Source organism: Typopeltis vanoorti, chromosome 5, assembly GCF_054136105.1.
Source record: "Typopeltis vanoorti isolate ZY-2024b chromosome 5, IOZ_Tvanoo_1.0, whole genome shotgun sequence".
Classification (NCBI taxonomy): domain Eukaryota; kingdom Metazoa; phylum Arthropoda; class Arachnida; order Uropygi; family Thelyphonidae; genus Typopeltis; species Typopeltis vanoorti.
In genome coordinates this window covers 82,426,317-82,446,607 of record NC_143553.1, presented here as the reverse complement: position 1 = coordinate 82,446,607, position 20,291 = coordinate 82,426,317, and the positions used below count along the sequence as shown (strand labels likewise).

Below are 20,291 nucleotides of genomic sequence, written 5' to 3'. Positions count from 1 at the left end.
GCCAGCCAGTTTCCTATAACAAGAATATATTTCAAGTTCAGGGAAATATTCCTAGGTCTACCTTAATGTCGAATTTACACACGAGTATATAGATCTTGATACCTTGCAGTCGTGACCTAAGATCTAATTTCAAACATATATTTATGTAAACTCCTTCCCGCTATTGGTTCTATTTTCATAAGTGGTAGCTTGACACCTTGAAATCAGGCATGACTCAGGTTTAAGTAACAAAACATGTCTATTGATACTAAGAGACAAGTACATTGAATTATGCATCAAATTATTAAGACTTCTAAGTTCTTAGCTAAATGAATATCTTATGCTGAGCTAGACAAACAGTTCAATACTAATCAAACTCTCTTACATAAGCTGACATGCTAAATCATATAATACCAATGGAAAACAAAACAGTGTCACATTCAAATTAAATCCTTTCATCCACGTTACTCTAAAGCAGATAATTTACAACGCGTTTCTTTCTTAGTTAAATTTGTTCAACTTAACAAAAGGTTCTCACTACTTCAGTTATGTACGAATTAGAGATTCATCCTATACAATTCTTTGTCTAATAGAATTGGCTGTATTAATTACTTTATCCTATCAAAGTTCTCTAAAATATCCTCATTTGCTTTATCAAGACACAAATTCTATCTTCTAATAATTCCAAGACATAAAACAAAAGATCTCTACGTTACCAAGTCCTTCCGAAGGTCTATTAACTACCACGTGTTGCTCGGGTCATCCTTCGTCTTGGCTATCTCTGGGTCAGGTCTCGTAACTAAGTTGTTCCTCTCACTGCTACCGGATACAATCTGGTTATGGCTGGAACTACGGGCTTTCTCCGCTCCCTCGGGTGGGTCATCCAGCGGCTGGCACGATTCTGCATGAGCTATTGATTCTCGTACGGCTCTCCACGGAATACTTCTCAGCGCAATCAGAAATACGGCCCTCTGTCTGACGACATAGCACCCTGGCTCTTCCTATCTCCGATCACTCGTTGAGAGTCTTCGATATCCCGGAAGAAGACAAAAAAAATGCTTGCAACTTGGTGCGTATTGCCTTATATATTCCTTTTCAGCGCCCTCTTTCTCTGTATTCTTTTCCGCATGATCCTTAACTTACATCGCCCTTAGGTTTATCCTTTGCTTTCCCTCTTGCTACTAGGTGTTGTTTTCGAGGAAAGTGCGCTTACGTCAGCTTCCTTATAAGCTGCAGCCTTTGGCGTTACGGTAGGCACGTGCGGCCCAGACGTTACCTTTGATCTGTTAGTCATTGCCTGTCTGGCAACTTATGATATTTTGGTAGCTTGATAAGACATAAAATATGCTAATATTTCCTTTACATATAATGCTAATCTGACATAATTCCTGATCTTAGCTTTCCGTCTGACAAGAAATATTTCCAATATGTTACATACTGATATACACTTTTACATACAACAAACTAGGTGTTTCTCACCTTCTGCTGGTAAGCAGGTGTTATGCATTTTTTTAAATTCTTTTGTTAAACTTTCATGTTAGATTCCTGAATGAATAACTTGTCAAGAAGTTCTCCATTCAGGGTCTAACACAAGCCTACTAGCAAACCATCACCTGGTGTTTCACGTAGTTATGATCGGAGACTGACAAGTTGAAGTTGTTGATGATGATGTTATAGTTCGCCCACCGTTTGTAGGTCTCTGCTTGGCATCTTGCCAAGAATAGTCGATTCATGCTGAAGGGGAGAAAGAAATGAAGGACATACGAATTGGTTGCCAACACGCGAAATCACGTGCTTTATAGGTAAAATTTTCCAACTGTTATGCAAGCAACATAATTAACTACAATAATCATAAAAGAGAAGTTAATTTTCCGACGTGTAATAATAAACAACTCATCCCACAATACGGACTGATTTCCCTATTACTGGAATGGATTCTCCTTTTTCTGACATGCGCAGAAGTATCAAAGGATCTCTAATCAGTGGGCGCAAACTATATTACTAAAGCAGATATTTCAACAATTCTTCCAGGCTAATCTTTGAATCTAAAGAATGGCAGCCAGTTTGAATTATGAACAACATTGAGGTGTCTTTAAGAAAGATCATTTCACTGTTGGAGTAATTAGACTGAAAATAAATCTTCAGAGAAAAATAGTGAAAGAATCAAAATGGTTATTGGAATTAGGAGAGTGGTAAAAGCAGTTTGGGCATGTAGTGTTTGGGTGAAAGATTTGTGAACATAGTTCCCATGTAGGAAGTGTTCAGTCTTTTTGATGATGGCCATGACAGTGACCCTTATGTACTGCTATGCTCTGACTCTTGTTAAGCATGATCTGGCAGAGTGAATGGTTGCTGGATGGCATACTGATTTGCAAATCCTCTGATGTGGTACCATTAGGTTCTGTCTATTATGCTATATAGAGCTAGCTTGTAGAACCACTGCATTGCTATACCCTTGGATGGCAGAGATAACTGGCTCTCTATTTAAATATGGTATGTTGAGTATGTCATGAAGGATATCGTATCATCTGCATTGTAAAGAGATGGGGAAGACTTGGTATGTATGTATGTTAATGATGTTAATGTATGTATGTTGATGATGCCATCAGATGTATGCTTCCTTTGATCTTTCATCAGATGACATCAGAATACTCCTTATTAGTCTGAATACTAGTAAGTCTTCTCTGCTCCAGATGTGTTTCTGCTCAAAATTTGTATTTTTCTCAAAATCAGACTAACACCTAATTGTGTCATATTTGTCTGTTTGACCTAGCACCAGGAAAACAAGCCTGTATTTGGCCCATTCTTAAAATAAAAGGGAAATAAAATTCCATTACTCTGACCTCCAACCTCCCAAAATCAGTGGAGAAGCTCACGAACAGCCAACTTCTTAACACTTTGAAATCCTCTTAATTAATTAGTGATCAGAAATTGAGATTCTGCCATTCTTATTTCACAAATCTTCTAACCAACCTTACCACATTTCAATGTAATCCATGGAGAAGCTCAAGTGGTCACTATTGACATTTCTGAAGCATTCATTGGGTCTAGCATAGAGGCATCCTTTCCAATCTCCTATCTTATGGTTCAATCTTTTGTAATTTGCCAATTTTTTACTTTCTGGTTATTTACTATAATAAATTTAGTTTAATCCTTTATTCAAGTGTGAGCAAACAAATTTTGCACCTGAAAATATCTTCAGGACTGGGGTAAGGTAGTACAACATCGGGCAACTCTTTTCAAAGGTGGAGCAAGCTTACATCACTCCTATCTCGGTATCTCCCATAATGCAAAACACATCTCCTTGCGGATATGTATAATGTTATGCATTAAGGGAAGGGCTGCTACCCAGTTATTGTTATGGGTAGTGGCCCTTCCCTTAATGCATAGCATTATACATATCCGCAAGGAGATGTGTTTTGCATTATGGGAGATACTGAGATAGGAGTGATGTAAGCTTGCTCCACCTTTGAAACGAGTTGCCCGATGTTGTACTACCTTACCCCAGTCCTGAAGATACTTTCAGGTGCAAAATTTGTTTGCTCAGACTTGGATAAAGGATTAAACTAAATTTATTATAGTCTAACCAAGTGAAAAATAAACTTTCAACATGGTCATTTACTGTGTTAGGTGAATAGTTTGTTTCTTTCCTTCAGATTTCTCTATGAATGTTGATTCACCCCAGGTATGCGCTTTTGTTCACACTCTTTCTCTTATACATTAACAGCTTTCCCTCATGACCACACATCCTGTTTATAGTTTTGCTGATGACAGCATATCCCATTTCTCTTCTTCTTCATTTTGACAACAACCAATCAGTACCCAACTGATTTGTTTCAAAATTTCTAGTATCTTCAGCAGGGATCTTCATACTGTTCTTGGGGAATGAAAATAATCTAGCAAGCTTCAAGTCAACAAAGCAGTCTTGTTTCTTGAAGGAAAGATCCCACTTCACTCTCCCCTGTGACTTTGAATAATATTCAGATCTCCAGTCAGGATCAGATTTCCCTTCTTGGGCTGACTTAACTACTAGCCTTTACTGGCACAAAACAAATTTTATCCATGGCTTCCTTAATCTCCAAAAAACTTGGTGCTCTCTTCAATTCAAAACAACACTTTTCACCTGCACAACTTTTAACTGTATAAATCCCGAATCCAACCTCAGAATATTACTTTTAGATTTGGGATTGCTGCACCAGAAGTTCTCTCTTAGAATGCTTGATGCTATCCAGAATGTGGTAAGTTTAATTGATATCTGTCATATAGATTCCCTCCAGTCACTTTATTATTATTATCCTAAGACCTATGGAGTCAAAGACTCATCTAGGAATATATCATTAACATTCTGGAAATAACTATTGCGTTAGAGTAAAAACTTTAGTTTAATATAAACCAAAATAAACACTCAACATTTCGACCTTCACATTAAGGTCGTCATCTGAAATATACACACATATACAAAGAAACAAGCTGCACTACAATCTACATGGTATGCTAAAGTTACTGATCAACTGTTAAACTGTATCTGCCTGACCTCTGGTGAAAAAAAAAAAAAACCTTACTACATCAAAGCTAGACTCCTGTTATTGTTATTATCTATTAGGTTACAAAATTAAATTAAGCTGGAGAGTAACATGTTCACACAAAAAATTACTTATATAAGTATACATATAAATTACAACAAACCAGTATGGATAGTGGCCAATAGAAGCTGAAAAATTGCTTAGAGTCCTAAGGTTGCTGGAAAACTAAGTGGGTTGAATATGTGCCATCCAAATTTTTGGGATTTTTATACCACCATTATTGTTAAGATTAGGTTGGTTAATCAAAATTTCTCTAGAAATTCATCTAGGAAGTCCTTTTGTCATACATCTAGGAAGTCATTTTGCTCATTATACCATGCCTTAAACTCAAATTCTCTGCAGACACCACCCATCCAGTCAAGGCATTCCAATCAACTGTGCATGCAAAAAACCTGCTTCTCACTCCCCTGCTCACACCCTCCTTATATTGCTTCCAGGGATGACTCTGGTTCTCCCCTGATCTCCAACCATTTTCTGTAAAACCTCTTCAACATTGATCCTATAACAATCCCTTACTAACTTGTAGGTCTCAATCATATTACCCCTCTTCCTCCTATCCACTAGACTCTGTAAATTGCATCTTCTCAACCTTTTCTCATATTCGACATTCCAGAGATCAGAAACTATCTTAGTCAGTTGTCTCTGGACCCTTTTCAACATCTCTTTGTCCTTTTGAAAACCATGTGACTAAATCTGTTCACAGTAGTCCATGTGCAGCCTAAATCAGAGCCTTATGCAATGGAAGAAGAATCTGCTTATTTCTACAAGTCAGTGTCCTTAACATTCCAGAGATCAGAAACTATCTTAGTCAGTTGTCTCTGGACCCTTTTCAACATCTCTTTGTCCTTTTGAAAACCATGTGACTAAATCTGTTCACAGTAGTCCATGTGCAGCCTAAATCAGAGCCTTATGCAATGGAAGAAGAATCTGCTTATTTCTACAAGTCAGTGTCCTTAACATCATTCCCAGAATTTGTTATGTTGTCCTCACAATTTTGGCAATGTGTACTTTAAATTTCAGATCCTTATCCACTATCATCCCCTCCACCCCCCAGCAATATATCCCCACCAAGCATAAATTCTACATCCCATCTTTGTTTCCCAAATTTTAAAACATTACATTTTGCAATATTGAACTTGCATCCCCATTTCTGTGCCATTCACCCAATATATTCAAGTCTTCTTGTAAGGCCACAACATCTTCTCTACTCTTCATAGTTCATCCCAACTTTGCATCATCTGCAAACAACTGGATATCCTCATCCAAATCTTCATCAATATCATTAACATACAGATTAAACAGCAATGGCCCTAAAACAGACCATGAGGCACTCCACACTATTTACATTCAAGAATGTAAATAGTGACTTTCCTCTTCTGGGATATAGTCCCCCCCCCCCCCAATACACAATTTGCAGATTCCTATCAGATATCTAGTCTCTGATCCTATGCACTAATCTAATATCAAACCCCATCCACTCTAGTTTAGTTAAGCTGTCACCTTAGTAAGTAAATTACTAAAATATGACCTCCCTTTAGTAAATTCATTCTGTCCATCAAAGATAATACCATTGTTGTCAACCCAATTCTGGATCCTAGTTCTCACCAGCTTCTCCAACACCTTAACACAACATCTGACACACATAGGTAGGCCTATAAATTGATACTTGAGCTCTATCACCTCCCTTATGAAGTGGCACAATCTTGCCCTCCTTCCACTCTTCTTTGGAACTCAACCTAGTGCAAGGATCATATTGAAAAAATATGTCAAGGCAGATGCCAACTCCCTGCCACATTCCTTCAAATTATGTGGTGATAAATTATCAAGTCCTACAGCCTTATTAACATTAGGTTTGCTCAATTCCCCATATACCTCTTGCTCACTTACAGTCAGTCTCCCCTCCTCATCATCAACTGCTCTCAAACTCTCCATGATGTCACATTGACAAGAATGTAAATTGTATAGTGGAACTGCTCATTAAATATCTCCACTATATCTTCTGCAGCAGTTGTTCTTATACCATTTTCTCCAGTTACTGTTATCCTTCCATAATCATTAATTTTTTTTGCTGGCTACATATTGAAAGAACTCCCTAGAATTCTTTTTGGCTTCATTAACTAACTGCTGTTCATACTTCACTTTTGCTGGACACTTTCTGCAAAATGGCAATTACCATTTCTCCACTTTTCTCTAAACATGTAAAAAGCATCAGAAGCTGCTGGTCACCATCCATGCACGTTTCAGCTTCAAGTGTATTGAATCAACTTATTCAACTCTTTCATTCCATTTACCTCTGTTCTTTGGATTAGCCTTTTCCCATATAATTTTCTGTAAGGACTATGACTTCAGCTGCTCATGGTTCCTTCTTTCTCTTTGATCACTTGCCTGCATGTTACACCCTTGGGCTTAAATGTCTTGTGCCTTCCTATGTATGAGGTTATATATAAAGGTAACAGAAAATTCATCATAATATACTTTTATTGGAAGTTTCATTAGATCAAAAGATTTAAAAACATATCAGAATCTTCATTATAATGACATTAGAAATAAAGAACAAAATGGACTAATTTTTTGATATTATTTAATATAGAAAATTTTTTTGAAATTTTAAGATAAAGATATGAATGTTAAATGCAAATGTAAATACATATCTATTATTTTTAATGAAATTACAATGCATACAAAATATTAATTATAATGACTTTAATTAATACTTCAGATATTTTGGCAAAGTCAAATCGAGTGCTGTGTGCGCATATCTAACACTGGGTAAATGAGACTGAAGAAAGGTAACCGAAGTCTGGTAAGTGTAGAATCCTAAATGGCACCTCCTAGTGGGCAAAATTGAGACTAGGCCATTTAGGATTCTAAACCCAACTTTAGTCACCTTTCTTCAGCCTTATCTACCCACTGTTACCCTGCATACACATATCATTGTTCTGTGATCCCTGATGGTGGCAATTTGACTTTGCGAAAATACTGAAAGTATTATAAGTTATTATAATTAATATTTAGTATATGTTGTAATGTCCTGAAAAATAATAGTTATGGATAGCCAATGTATAATCCTTTCTACCAGAGGTAAATAGATATATAATTGACTTAACAGTTGAATAGATCTGGTATTGTGTAATTTTGCTTTTTATAATTTTGTGTTTATTGCCAATTTATTTTTGGTATATCAGTTGTAAGTTGCCTTCTTTCTGACTCCCCTCCCCTCTCTTTTATTTAGACAGTTGGATTATAATAACATTACTAATATTACTAAAGGTTGGCTCTATGGATTGAAAAATCTACAGCGCTTGTAAGTATTTCTTTCATATGAATTAACTTGTGTGTGTGTCAGTGGTGTCGTGTGCCTGTTTCAGTTGGGTGTACTCAGTGGTGAGCTATGGAAATTTTAACAAAGGGCTCGCATCGTTGAGCCAAAAAAAGCCGCATTTCACACAAAAACATTTATTAATACAGCTTGTGTACAAATGCCAATCAAAAAGTATGAGGAGACAATCAACCTGTAAAGGCTATCATTTTTAAACAATTATTTCATGATCTAAACATGAAATATTTGTACACAATCATCTGTATTAATTTATCTTACATAAGAAAAACATTTTTTAACTATCAAAATATAATAAGAATAAAATCTTTTATAATCGCACATATGAAATAATCCGCATTTTTTATAAACAAAATAAATTTAGTTTGTTTGCGATAGAAGTTTTTATGACAAACAATCTATAAATAATAAATAAATATTATCTAAACACAATAATATCGAAATACATTATATTTCTCTTTTGTTTTTATACTTCGAGTGATAATGAACGGTACCAATCAAGGGCCATTATTTTATAGTCTTATTTATTTATATACGATTACCAAAAGTGAATTCTTATTTGTAAGATGGTAGTAACAGTAACTATAATATTTTATTTAATAAAATCACTTTGTTAGGTTACTGTATGAGTTTTTTGCTTAATATATTTCAAAAAATTATGTTTTGTTTTGTTTTTTCCTGAAAAAATAAAAAGTAAACAAGAAGAACAAGGGGCTCGCAAATTTGAGAAAAATTTAACAAAGGGCTCGGGCAAGCCCCCTTATAGCTCACCACTGGGTGTACTGTTTGTGTGTGTACTGTTATGCAACCCATGCTACAAAATTCACATCAATTTGACCATATGATTATTGATGTATGAGAGTTTTAAGAGTGCATAATGCATTAGCACTCATCTTAATTGGTCCAATGCATTAATTGTAGGATAAATTTAAATACTTTAATTTATGAATTAATTGTATTCTCTTTGGAGAATAATAAACAAGTCCAACAAAAAAAAGTTTTGGTTGCACTTCACAGCCAGTTAACCATTATGCTGTATTGTATTGTGAAATAAAGACAGGGCTCATGTACTCAGTTTATGCATCTTTGTGCTTGCTCAGTAAATTTGGGAAAAGGAGAATGAGGCTTACCTCTGACTACAGCAAAAGTTCTGGCAGAAAATAGGACATTCAATAGATCATCAACACTGTTTCCCAATGTAAACATGGGCAAAAAATTTATAAATTATTTATAGAAAAGTATATATTAAAAACGTGTCTATATATCAATGTCCTAAACACATCAGTTCACACTTCACACATGCGAAACAGATGAAACTCAGAAAACAAAAACAGCAACTCATGACAAATGACAACGTTCAGTTGGATTGGTTGACACAATAACCAATCACAGCCACTGATTTCTGGGTTCTGTTGTCTCAGCCCACATCCCGCCTTGCCTTCTGAGTGGCTTAAAACCAATAGAACACTAAGAATTTGACCAGCTGTGTCATCATCTGTATGTCTGTTCAAAGGTGTCTGTATTTGTGACCCACACACAAGCTATTAATACAAATGTGATACAATGTTTATGCATCAAAGGTGTCCTCTTCAATGAAGCATTTGTATATTGTGTTTGATTTTAAGAATCAAGTGAAGCCAGGAAACAATTAGGAGAGGAATTTGACAAGAATAAATGTAAAACTATATTGGGTTGGCAAATAAGTTAGTACAAGTTTATACCTGTCGCTATTGTTGCGCTACCGCACAACGCTTTTGCGCAGTTGAAAGGCGACATTTCAGATAACCTTTCAGTGAATTTTCGTTCGGCCTACTTCAGTTGCGTGTGTGTAATGTATTTTTAGAAATGGAAGGAAATAATGTACATTATTTATATAATAATAAACATTATTTATATATAAAGGTACCAGCATATTTTGGTTTTTTTATTTCCAAAAAAGGTAAACGAGCTGCGGAGGCCCATAAAAAAATATGCAGCGTATATGGGGATAGTGCTTTAACAGAACACGTATGCCAAATTCTGTTCTGGAGATTTCAACGTCAGTGATGCATCTCACGCCGGTCGCCTGACCGAGGTTGATTCGAGTGTGGTGAAGGATATCGTCAACAAAAATCCATCACAAATAGTGCAGGAGATTGTTGCAGTACTGAACATATCCCATACAAGCAGTGAAAACCATTTGCACAAGCTGGGATATGTTTCAAAACTCGATGTTTAGGTGCCACACGAATTGACTGAGGCCAATATGACTGCTCGCATATCCATATGTGATTCGCTGCGACGGCGCCAAGAAAATGACCCATTTTTGAAGCGGATGATTACGGGAGATGAAAAATGGGCTGTGTACGATAACGTGGTAAAAGATCATGGGGTAACACGAGCAAACCGCCGCAAACAACCTCGAAAGCAGGATTGCATCCAAAGAAGATCATGCTCTCTCTGTGGTGGGATTATAAAGGTGTTGTCCACTACGAGGTGTTACTGTCAGGCAGAACGATTGATTCAAATGTCTATTGCTCACAGTTAACGTGACTGGCCCGTGCAATTAGCACAAAACGTCCTGAATTGGAAAGGAGTTGTCTTTCACCATGACAATGCCAGACCCCACACATTGTGAACAACCCGGAGTAAATTGTTACTTCTTAGCTGGGATGTTTTTCTGCATCCTCCGTATTCACTGGACCTGGCACCTTCCGATTACCACTTATTCCGATCGTTGCAGAATTCTCTGAATGGGAAAACCTTCGCTAATGAGGAGGCTGTCAAAAGACACCTGGATCAGTTTTTCGCCAGTAAACCTCAGAAGTGTTATGAATGCGACATAATGAAGTTGATGAACAGATGGCAAGAGGTCATTGACTGATAAAGAGGATCAATATATAACTGACTAGTATGTATTATATATGTTAAAAAAATGTGTTTCATTCCACTCTGAAAAACCGAACAAACTTATTTACCACCCAATAATATTGGTAAATTGTTCTGTGGGTGTGCACCACACTCCTAGCAAACCTGGAATATATGCTCCTGATATATATATACACACGTATTTTAATACAAGTGAGCAGTTCACCTGTTTGTTATAATATAAGGGTTATTCAAAATGAAGGAGCAGATTGTACTTGCTTATGAATTTTTTATTTCCAGCAATATAAACATGAGTTATATATCACCTGAGAGGAAAACTGTCAGATATTCAGGTACTCTGTGTGCACCTCCTGTAATATGACACTCATCGAAACATAGTCCATTTCTTGCCATATCCTGTGACTGGTTGACATTTATTGAATTCACTTCTGCTACAATTCGATGCTGAAGTTCTTGCAATGTGGTGGGTACTGGCGGCACGTAAACAGTATCTTTAACGAATCCCTAAAGATAATCATTGCAAGTGGTCAGGTCTGGGAAATATGGGGGGGGCAGTTGCACAGCACAAGATCATATGTCCCACTTTGACCCATCTAGCGGTTAGGAAGAGTTGCGTCAAGATAATTATGGACATTACAATGAAAGTGAGGTGGCGCTCCATCTTGCATGAAAATGAAGTCAGCAGAGTCATCTTCGAGTTGAGGGAACAGCCAGATTTGTAACATATCAACGTATGACATCCCAGTTACTGTTGATTTGGCAAAGAAAGAAGGCCCATGAATTTTCCTGCAAGAAATGCCACAAAATACATTCACTTTTGGTGGGTTTCTTTCGTGTTCAATGTTTGTACGTGAAAAATGTTCTTTCTCCCATATTCTGATTTTATGGTGATTCATTTCACTGCTTAAGTGAGCAAATTGATTCATTGGGAAAAATGAGTTGTGCTGCAAAGACATCATCTGCCATGTCAACCAACATTTTAAGCAAAAGTCTAACCTTTTTTCTTTGTCCCTTGAATGTAGTGCCTGCACTAAATGCAACTTGTAGCCTTTCACATGCAGTTGTTTCCTTAGAACATGATATACTGTTGTTTGAGGAATTCCTGATGCTTGTGTGACTTGTAAATTTTCTTGGGTTGCATATGAATGTTTGTTGAATTCTTTCATCTTTAACTTTGGAAATACATGGATGAACCAGACTTTCCCTTCACAGATGTTTCCCTCTTAAGAATTTTTTTGTACCATGAGTAAATCTGCTTATGACAAGGCAATTCTTTCTTGAATTGAGTGCAGAATTTATGTTGAACCTTAATTATGGAATTACACTTTGCAAATTTGATAACGTAAAATGCTGTTTCCTGTAAAGATGAAATTTTTGTTAACTGAGCAAGCTACTGAAGGATTTTTTTGTTTCAAGTACTTACAGCACTTAGAGTACTTAGATTGATAAATGAATAATTTAAGTGGATATGATTTACTTTGATTAATTTTTTCAACCGAAAGTTCACCTGTATGGAATCACACTATAGCAGTTCTTGTAATTTCTAAGAGGAAGAATAGAAGGCACACTGAAGACACCAACACGAATAAATAAGTCAGTCTTCTATGCATTTTCATTCCCCAAAGGGAGTCGACAGTCCTGCTTAGTATAACCAAAAACTTAGACAAGTAGTATAACTGCTAGAGCATACTGATATTAGGATCAACATCCCATATAAAACTTCATATAGACTACATTATTGTATTAATCAGATTTGAATTTTCAGTTGTTTTTACAAGAACTGTCATGATATCTGTGACCAAATTGCATTATTCAAAAAACTATCTCTTGATGGTGCAAAAAAATCTGTGTAATCGAGTTACATCATATTTATGATGTCTGCCCAATTTTAGCTTATCTCTTGAGGTATGTAATTTAGTTTTGCCTAACTTTGTTGCACAAATGATGCTATTGAAACCCAAAATTGAAGTAGGTAATACATTTTAATATAGAGCCAATTCATTAATATAATATCCAATTTCAGTAAATTGGTTGTTCTAAATTATTATCAGTTTGAATAATTTTGTCAGTAAAAAAGCCAGCATTTTGTGTCTATCATAATTCCTAAATTTTTATTCCAGGTAGAGTGAGTTAATGCAATATATAATTTCAAAATTTTTTGCTGCTTTGTAACTGTGCAGCTCTGACTGAAAAACAAAAATTGGAATGCCATGACAAATTATTACAAAGATTTCAAATACCAAAATGAAGTATGATCCATTCAATAAGAATCTCAGGATAACCAAAATAATTTTTAGAATTGATTGGGATGCCTTTCTCCAAAAAAGAAAAGCAATTCATGTGACTGATTGTAGCATCATTCACTGCATTGGAACCACTACTACTATTCACTTAGTGATGTGCAAATCTTTCTGCCCATGATCTCTCTCTCTCTCTCTCTCTCTCTCACACACATACATACACAAAATTCTGCTGTAACTTTTCTGGCTGTTCTCTTGTATTTTTATTTATTTATTTATTTTTTAACTTGGCATTGTAAATTTTTATTTATGTATATCTTAAAATTTGTAGGTCACTTTCTCATAATAAGATTACAGAAATAGAATATGATGGATGGGAATTTTGTAAAAATCTTTTGGAACTGTAAGTATACCATCTTTTCATAATTTCAAAGTATAAAATTATTCTTTGACACTGTATTGACTGTTCATTATGCAGATTTCTTAACTTCATAATTTATCTCTTTATTCTCTTTTATTTCCCCAATAGTATTAATTTGTATGCTTTTTTATGGTTTATATTATCAGAATTCAGCACTAATTGCATTGCAGCAAAAATATCTACATTATTTAATTTTCTTTTGCCAATGAAGATCAAAAGCTATACTTCTTTTTTTAATGTTATTAACACCTACATAAGGTTATAAACCTATGTAGGTGCTAATGTAGGTGCTACTGTGTGTGAGAGTTAAGGATTTTTAATAATTTTTTAAAATGTTATTTATTTTTTATGAAAACATTTATATATTTCCATATTATTTATTTTTTTACATAATCCAGAAAGCCTACTATAGAGAACAAACAAAGCTTTAAGTCACTTCAGGTCTCTAATAAGGGTTGGAGGCGGTGGGGGGGGGCACCGGTCTCACACCAAACAATGGGCTTTGAAGCTGCAGGTTGTTGGTTGGAAAGCAGTCATGTTAACCACGTGGCCAACCAAGCTACTAGATTATGTTTCATTAAGTGATCATACTGATCATAAGAAACAAATATTAAGGACTTATCTGAGCATTGGTATAGCATTTGCTGACCAGTTTCAACAGTGTCAGATAATTGAAAGATCTCTATTAGTGTAATAGAAAAGTCTTGTTTTATTGCATTAATAAATGTAATATTTTTTGATTGCTTGTACTGGGTTAAAATATAAATGAAAAATATAAATTGTTTTATATTTAAAAAAAATATAAATGAAAACAATAACATGATTTCTTGTTAAGTTAAAATGTACTGTAACAAGTTTTTCCAGTCTGTTTGTGAACTATTATTATAACTCTTAAAATGTAGAGTATAGTTAAAAAAAAAATAGTTATATACCATTTTTCTGTGTATATGACATATACTATTTCTTTTATTATCAAATTAGCCCTCGATATGGCTCTCAATAAGTTGAATGTTGTAACTGGAATCGAGAGCAAAGGATATAGTATTATTAGGAATGATAGAAGAGAGAGGAGAGGAGGGTGAATGCTGCTAATGACATTGAGTAGTAGAGTAGAGTAGTAGCAGAGTAGTTGCTCTCCCTCGATGAGTCTTTGGACTGCCTGGAGGTGTCACATAATAATAATAATATCCAATTACTTGAGTCTAGTTAGGATAGAAACACATGAAAGCAATGATAGTAATAATGTCTTCTGTAGTACCAAGTTTAAGGCTGTGTGGTGTGAAATGGAGGCTAACAGGACTAAATACATGGCAGGATGTTACTACACACCTGGAGGTTCAGTTGCTGGGATGAAGAAATGCACTGCCAAATTCCCCTGATGAGTACTAAACAAGTAATTATTATATGCAACTTAAATTATCCAAATATTGATTGGCTAGGCCAGAAAAAACTCATGATAAGAACAAAGGAGAATTTATTGAGCTGCTGTGTGACAACTTTCTCAAGCAGCATGTGAAAGAAGCAAAAGGACAGAGTGTTAGATTTGATATAATCTAATCAAGACTATAATCAAGACAGGTTATTTGCTGAACTATAAATTTTGAAAGCATGGCAACCTCAGTTGTTGAATGGGAAGGATATCAGCACTGCATGGGAAGCTTTGAAAAGATACTTAAATGATGCGGTATCTGAATGTGTCCTAGAGTTTGAAGAACAAATAGAATGGGAGCGACATAGATGTTCAATCTCATTAAACAAGAGATCTGAAAGAAGATGATGATGTGGAAGGAATATCATGAGAATAAGAGTGATAGGAGTAATGAATTACTGTACATAAAGTTCTGTTAATGAGCTCTCAGTAAAGATGGAAACCAGTCTAGGAGGCTGCTAATAGATTAGTAATGCACAATGTATAGCCTCTCCCATCCAAATGTCACCCCCACCTCTATGCGGAGAAAACAAACAGGGTTCCGACAACTATGTTGGTAAGTCATCAGAGAAATGCCATTCTTAGTACTGTTCTGGAGTCCAAGGTAACAAACCTTACCACCAGGCTTACTTCATTTTGGCAATTCATTTAGTAATCATTGTGAGGGAAATCATATTACTCAAAAATATGCACAGAAATTTCATCAGACAGCCCTAGAGACAAAGTCCTAGGAGTGGATAATGGTTATTAAAAAGAGATAAATGGATGGATCAATTACCATCTGGAATGTTCACACAAAGAAGAATAGATACAGAACTAAAGAAGGCAAGAGTAAGAGTGAATTTGGCAATAATAACTCAAAAAAATTTAAGAGGAACAAAGAATCAGAACATTACATACAGACATATTGTGGGATTGGAAGAGAGAGTGAGAGAGAAAGATCAACGGATAAAGAAAAATTTGAAAGAAAATATAAGGAATTATAACCTTGGGGTGAAAGATTATTAAAAATAAGAATAAAAACAAAAAAGTGGCCATCTAAAAGTTATAGGAACATATGCTCTTAGGTGAGAATGAAAAAAGTGATGAATTTTATAAGTTTTTACAAGATACATTAGATTAAATAAACCCAGATGTAATGAATCTGTAATTTGTGGAAAAACTTGTATTAATGAAAATGGGAAAAGAAAATAATTTTGCATCTTACAACAAATAATGAATACTTTTTTAAACATAAAAATGCTCATGAATTTACCTGGTAACTTTAGATCAAAAATCAATAATTGACTACTTGATAACTAATAAACTAGAGAAATTAATAAATGATGTTAAAACGATATCGACTCAAATCATCATTTAGTGATTGAAAGTATTAAATACCACCAAATTGGGTAAAAAAACAAAATCAATTGATAATGAACATGTATATAAAATAAATCTATTATTTCAAACAAACAAACAAAAAAATATTTATATATATATATCAAGAAAATGTAAATTAATACTTAAAAGAACAGGATGGAAAAAAGAAATTGAAGAAAAATGGAAAAACTGACACTAATTATATATAAAGCAGCAGAAAAAACAGTCTTAATAAAAAGAGAAAAGAAGGCAAGAACTCTGAATATGGAATGATTTCATCATTCCATATTCAGAATTCTTGTAATCGAGAACATAATTGAAGATTTAAAAAAAAAAAAAAACGGTGTACACCAAATAATTTACCTGAAGAAAGCTAGAAGACAAATTATAATATAAGAAAAAAGAGCAATAGCAAGAAGAGAAACAAGAAACTTCACAGAAAAAGTTGGGATAATTATGAAAGTAAATCAGAAAAACAAATGTAATAAACCACAATCCCAAATCTAAGAAGCAATGAAGTTCTTCCAGAAAGAACAATAGTTATTGTGGGGGAAGAGAGAGAGGGAGAGAGAAATGATCAAACAATGGATTATTTTATAAACTGCGGCAAGAAAATAAACAGTTAGAATTATCATTTAAAAGTCCTTGAGAAAATGTAACCGATAATATTCTCCCAAATAACATATCAGAAGAAAATAAGGCTTTAAAATTTAATTTTCAATTAAAAACAGAAAATCGAGGTCAAACAATGTTAGATTTGTTCATAATGTCAGAAGAGGTCTCTATTTAGAATGACTGTTTTACCACCAGTGGATGACAATGATCATGCCATGCTTTCTGGAGACGTATCTAATTATATTGATGTTCCCATTAGAACAGGTTACATGCTGAACTGCAAAACTGGAAATTATGATCAACTTAGGAGAATGCTATCAGTTACTGAATGGAAAAAATGTCAGCAATGCATGGGAATCTGAAAAAAGTGCTTAAATGAAGTGGTATCTGAATGTATCTCTAATGTTCAAAGGATAAATAGATTGAGAGTGAAATGGATGTCAATCTTATTAAGCAAGAGATTCACAAGATGATGATGACATGGAAATAATATCATGAGAATAAGAGTGAGAGGAGTTATGAAATATATAAAGCACAGTTCAGAAAACTAATGAGTATTGTGCAGAAAATTAAATCGGAGTATGGAAAGAAATTGGCTAGGCAGGCTTGAGGCAAACCAAACGAATTTTATCTTTATGCTGCAAGCAAAAGAAAGAATAAATGTAGAAGAATAAGTTTACCGAATGTAGATCGTACTTTTGTGTTAGAAGCAAATGAAATTGTTCAATTAATGAGGGCTCACTTTGCTAAGATATATCAATTAGGTGTATATAACATGGTGTACAGTGCTACTAATACATTGGATGAGGAGTTAGAGGTGCATGAAAATGAGGTTGAAGAGCTGTTGCATAATCTATTTTTTTTCTTGGCATTTTTAATTTATAGAAAAACATTCGACATCTATCTCTAATCTGGAGTATTTTAGTAATAAGGTGTGACACCTTTTGGCTACTTGTATATGGAAATATGACTCCTGCATTACTTCAACTTTGGTATCGCTTCTGGCTCTGGCTCCCACTGATTGAGACCTCAACAAAGGTTGAAACCAGTCTGGGTAGTGACCCTTCCCATAATGCATAGCATTATACATGTCTGTAAGGATATTTGCTTTGCATTATGGGATACTAAGGCAAGTGATGTGAAGTCATTAGACTATATATGAGTTGCCCTGTCATGAAGTTACTTCACATGCAAACTTTGTTTGCTTACACTTGGATAAAGGATTAAACAATGAATATAATTTCTTGGCATCTTTAATTTATTTGTTGCATAACCCGGATAAGAATTTGTCAGTAGGGACAGATGGAATATCAACATCTTTGCTTAAAGGAATGTTAACCAAATTGGATATGCCTTTCAGGTGTTTATATAACTTGAGTCTCAGCTTAGGAATGATACCACAGAAATGGAAAGAATGATTAGATATATGAAGAGCCAAAGGCTTCAGAAAGAATGATAATTTCATTGTACAAGGGTGGTGCAAAAACTGATATGTCTAACTACTGCCCTATCAGTATCTTTGGCGGTAATGAAGATTTTCGAGAAGTTGACAAGCTACACTTTGCAAGGAGCAGCATATTGCTAAATTGCTAAAACAACCATTATTTACTAAATGATGGTCATGTTTTAGCAATTTGCTCATACTTTATAACAATGTTATGACCCAGTTGGATGAAAGGAATGGATACACTATGATAATGTTGCATTTTGCTAAGGAATTTTGTAGGATACCACACAAAAGGCTGTTGCATAAACTGGGGAATATGGGATTGTAATATAAACTGTTGACTTGTATCAGTGGATGGTTGACAGACAGATACCAAAAATTGGTATAGAGTAGGTGTGAATCTATCAGGCTTAAGGTGACCAGTGGTGTACTTCAGGGTTCAGTGCTTAGCCTACTGTTGATCAATCTAGACATTAATGACATTAGGAAGGGTCTAACAGGAGATGTGCAATTGTTTGGCAGTGATGCAAAGATAGGCAGGATAATCAGAGATGCTACTGATATCGAGCACTTACAAAATGATTTGAAGAAGCTGGAAATTTGGACAAACAAAAATGGCTACCAGTTTAATGTTATTAAGAGTAAAGTAATGCACTTTGTCATGATGAGATTTCTAGCGCATGTTAGCAAGGTTATTCTACGAGAAACTTATGACGCTAAGGATCTTGGCATAATGGTGGATAGGAATTTGAAGTTCAATGATTACATTGCAATTGCAAATACAACTCAGAGGATGATTGTGATGTTGAAGTGAACCTTGACATGTAAGGAAAAGGAAGTTATTTTGTCTCTTTATAAGACTGCACCTGGATTATTGTGTGCAGATTTGGTCCCCCAGTTTCCAGCAGGATAAAGAAATTGTAGAAAGGTTGCAAAGAAGAGTTGCAAATATTATAATCTGGATTATCAGAATTAGATTATGAGGACAGATTGCGAGTATGTGGATGATAGACTGGTGATGAAATTTTTCTTTATACGGAAGGTGGAGAGAGAGCACATGGCATTCATTGAAGTTTGTTTGCAGTGAAGAAAGGGATAAGAGCCAGATTTTTCTCTTGCAGAGCAGTGAGTGAGTGGAATACATTGCCTTTAGGGATAGTGAGTGCATCTAGTGTGAATGAATTTAAAGGAATGTATTGACGGATGGTTTGGGTGATTTATAGCCTCTCTTGATGTGTCCTTGAGTCCCTGAAGGTCTCAGATAATAATAATAATAAAATCAGTCACCAAGAGAAGATAAAATCATAATAGAACTTATAAAATATACAAGAAATAAATTTAACCAAACATATTTTACATTAAATAAAATATGTAACATAAAATACTAATTGTAATAAGAATAGCTGTGAAAACCTGAGGAATAAGTTTAGTAAACACAGGTTATAAGATATATATTCCAAAATTCCAAAGAATAGAATGAATCTTATTCTTGAAAAAAAATAAAAATAAAATAATAAATAAAATAAATTAATATATATATATATATATAAAGTGGGGAAGTTACAACCTGTAACTTCCCCACTGCTTAGGTAATGTACTTGTAAGAATGAATGTATGAAGGTGAAAGACAATCACAAACATCCATGTTCTAGGCGAGATTTGAACCTGCAGCCTCTTGTTTGGAAAGTGGACACGCTAACCACTCAGCCAACCAGTCCAGCAGAATTTGCACACACACACAATTTTGACAGCATTGGTAAACTTGGATATTCTAAATAAACCACTTATCTATACATTTATTAAAATCATTCTACTGCTTATATGAGAAAAGTAATAAGCATAAATTAAAAATACCAAGAAATTATATACTTGGTTTAATCTTTTATCCAAGTGTGAGCAAACAAACTTTTCACCCAAAGTATTTTCCGGGCTGGAACAACTCGTATATAGAAGTTGAAGACTTCACTTCACATCACCTGCCTTAGTATCGCATAATGCAAAATGCATATC

At 34.7% G+C, this 20,291-nt stretch overlaps 1 protein-coding gene across 1 annotated transcript in view; it reads left to right on the top strand.

Moving 5' to 3' along the window:
• LOC150106600 (uncharacterized) overlaps positions 1–20,291 on the top strand; it is a 468,912-nt gene that overhangs the window by 218,151 nt on the left and 230,470 nt on the right. Inside the window, exons 8-9 of the mRNA XM_090393439.1 lie at positions 7,795–7,866; positions 13,339–13,410. Coding sequence (XP_090249565.1) covers positions 7,795–7,866; positions 13,339–13,410 — 144 coding nt within the window. The remainder of the gene's footprint in view (positions 1–7,794; positions 7,867–13,338; positions 13,411–20,291) is intronic.